Genomic DNA, 2,817 nt, shown 5'->3' on the forward strand with positions numbered 1-2,817 from the left:
ATTTTGGAGTTACCATATGTGCCTTAAATTTCGTACAGAAAAAATTAATTAAAATAAAGAAAATGTCATTTTGGTCAAAATTCTTGAAATAGGAGGTGCTCTGAAGTTTCAGAAGTTCAAATTTGATGAAATAATGTCATTTTTGAACACAAGTTGTCTGCTTTGCCAAGCCTTATGTTTTATTTTTCCAGAGTTCAAAATTTATTATCCATTACCGTACTGCACATTTTGCTTTTACCACCAATATGTACTTTTTGATACAGCGTAACTCGAAAACCGTATGGAATACAAAAACACCGAGACCACCTCCAGTGTTGGGCTTTACATGCTCTACAAAATGCAAAAAAGAATGGGTCTCTAGCATTAACGGTTCCCGAATTAGAGACAGTTTTCAGTTTCGGTATCTTATGGCCGCTACTCCCGTGAAAATGCACCGATTGACCCCAAATTCATGGAGATGAAAGATGACCTGAAGGGTAACACTTTCCAATAATATCATTGGTTAAGTCTGTGTAGTGTCTGAATAACGGGGCAAAAAAAAATTTTTTCGTAAAAAAATTCATTTTTTTGAAAATTTTGGCCCATCTGACCTTGAAGTAAAGGTCAAAGGTCAAATCCAAGGGTATATTTGAAATCTACACATATGACTTTTGGAAAGCCGTCTATAGAAATTTTTCCCATAACTCCTTCTGTAGGGTAGATAATTAGCATTTAATTTTGCCATTTTTAGACAAGGGTGCATTGTAATGAGTGCCACACCCAGACCCCAATACCGACAAAGCCCAAATTTTACGTGGAACGAGTTGAGATTATAGGTGACCTAAATCCATGAGATGGGTATGGGGGCCCTTACCGTCTAGGAGGAGAAGCGGTAACGGTAGCCCTCCGGCGGAACGATCCGGACGGGACCGAAACCATGTGTACCGCCAGCGCTAACGCTGGTGGTACAATTACTAGTATAATACATTATCAATACAATACATTATCAATACTGATGTAAAGATACAGTGCACAGGTGTTCATAAGCTATCATTGTTGTTACATATACAATTTATCAGAAATGTTAACGTATGTTAAAAATTGTATTACTCAGCACATGAGTCTTATAGTATACAGTATTACATACTATACTAATAGGCAACAGCTTTATGCACACAGAAAGCTCACAGAACTCTGTTGAAATGAATGCAATGGGTATTTATCATCATTCATTATAGAAGAATCTCACAGCATGAATTGCAGTAGTTAATGTGAAACTTGCAAGTTATTATACTAATAATTATTCCATGGGAAAGTTTCATACCTGTCTACTGTCATCCAAGCTATTACGACTTTTACACTCTAAAAATTATCGCCTCCCTTAAGGGATTCTCATTATAATATATCTTACATGTACAGGTTACCTTAAGTGTTTGTGAACATTTGCCATATTTTTTCAAGTGAGGTTAAATTAAAATCAGAAGTGGGAGAATTTATTTTCAAAACAGGTACCAAGATAAAAAATTAGTTTGCTACGTACCAAATTTAGTCATTGTTAGCCAGCACTTTACATAACTAAACACTGTAGTATGTTTAGATACAGATCTGCTTGTTCACCTAGCTTTCCCTTTATGTATTCTCATGCAGGTTAAGCTGTAAAGTATATATAATGTCTTTTTGTGTCTACACTTACAGATATTTATTTGAATTATTGATACCATCACATTCGGAATGATTGTACCTTTGCAGTGAAGATCAATGTACGCATTTACCAGATTTACTAGTACTGTACTGTATAATATAGCTTTTTACATCTCAAATGTCAAGGTCCACATAAGAGCTCATGAACGAATGTTAAAAAAGCCAAAGCTGAGAAAACATGTCTTACATCATATATGATATATGAAAATGACCGATGCAGGTGTGTCTACAGAAATAGCTAGCATTCAGTTGTCTAAATTCAAACTAAACCCTAATGGAAGGGATAGCTAAGTGGTCAGTCAAGAATGTCTACAGTGGGGCATATCTGTTTAAAGTTAAATGACCGCCAGCTGCGATTTCCAGTCCAGCTCATGCAATAGTGATTATCCTACACATTAAGGAATCCCATCACTGGAGCCTGCTTTTAAGTCAACCCCCCCCCCCCACACACACACACACACACACATGCACACACACACACACACACACACATTCATGGACACGCACACACAAATACACACATCAAAAGTGTATATATTTCATGTTACTCTTTCCAAAACATTGCACGCACTCGTCGTTTGTTTTAGTTTTCGTCTTAACATGCTCGGAACTGACTGCAGGCCGAAAGCTGGAGAAAATTGAAATACATGCGATGAAATGTCAGTGCACATATGAAACAATAATGATTAAATAAACCACCGAAAAATACCGAAAGTGATATGGGACAAAGTGAAATTCTATATAATTCCACGTACTTTGAACACTGCCTTCGTTCCACTGTAAATTCTGGTAGCCTCTAGTGTGTGCCATCTTCTAATTAAATAAATATCTTGTGACTATTCTATCAGCACATATCGTCAACTTTCGATCCTATGTAGGTCAAGGCTAGACCTCATTGTCGTTTTAAATACTTCCGGCATCACGATCTCAAAACTTTGTCGTGCTCAGACGTTCTGCGAAATCTGCTGCAGCGCCTCCTGAAAAAAATATGAATACAACATTAAGAATACAAATAATAGAATTTATTGAAATTCATCTCAGAAAAAAAAAACATGGTAGCACTGACATGAAAAAATTGAAAATTCATAATAAATGCCTCATAACTCTCTGCATAACAGTTGCAGTTAGCGCTTAGTG

General features: G+C 36.4%; 1 protein-coding gene across 1 annotated transcript in view; it reads right to left on the reverse strand.

Annotated features, from left to right (window-relative positions):
• Nucleotides 1-2,651, reverse strand: part of LOC106175910 (putative phospholipid-transporting ATPase IA) — a 41,779-nt gene extending 39,128 nt beyond the window's left edge. Inside the window, exon 1 of the mRNA XM_087008902.1 lies at nt 2,436-2,651. Within this exon, the coding sequence (XP_086865028.1) occupies nt 2,436-2,490 (55 nt within the window). The 5' untranslated portion in view covers nt 2,491-2,651. The remainder of the gene's footprint in view (nt 1-2,435) is intronic.
• Between the last annotated feature and the right edge of the window lie 166 nt (nt 2,652-2,817).

This window comes from Lingula anatina, chromosome 3 (assembly GCF_051362555.1).
Source record: "Lingula anatina isolate TDL-2025a chromosome 3, LinAna3.0, whole genome shotgun sequence".
Lineage (NCBI taxonomy): Eukaryota > Metazoa > Brachiopoda > Lingulata > Lingulida > Lingulidae > Lingula > Lingula anatina.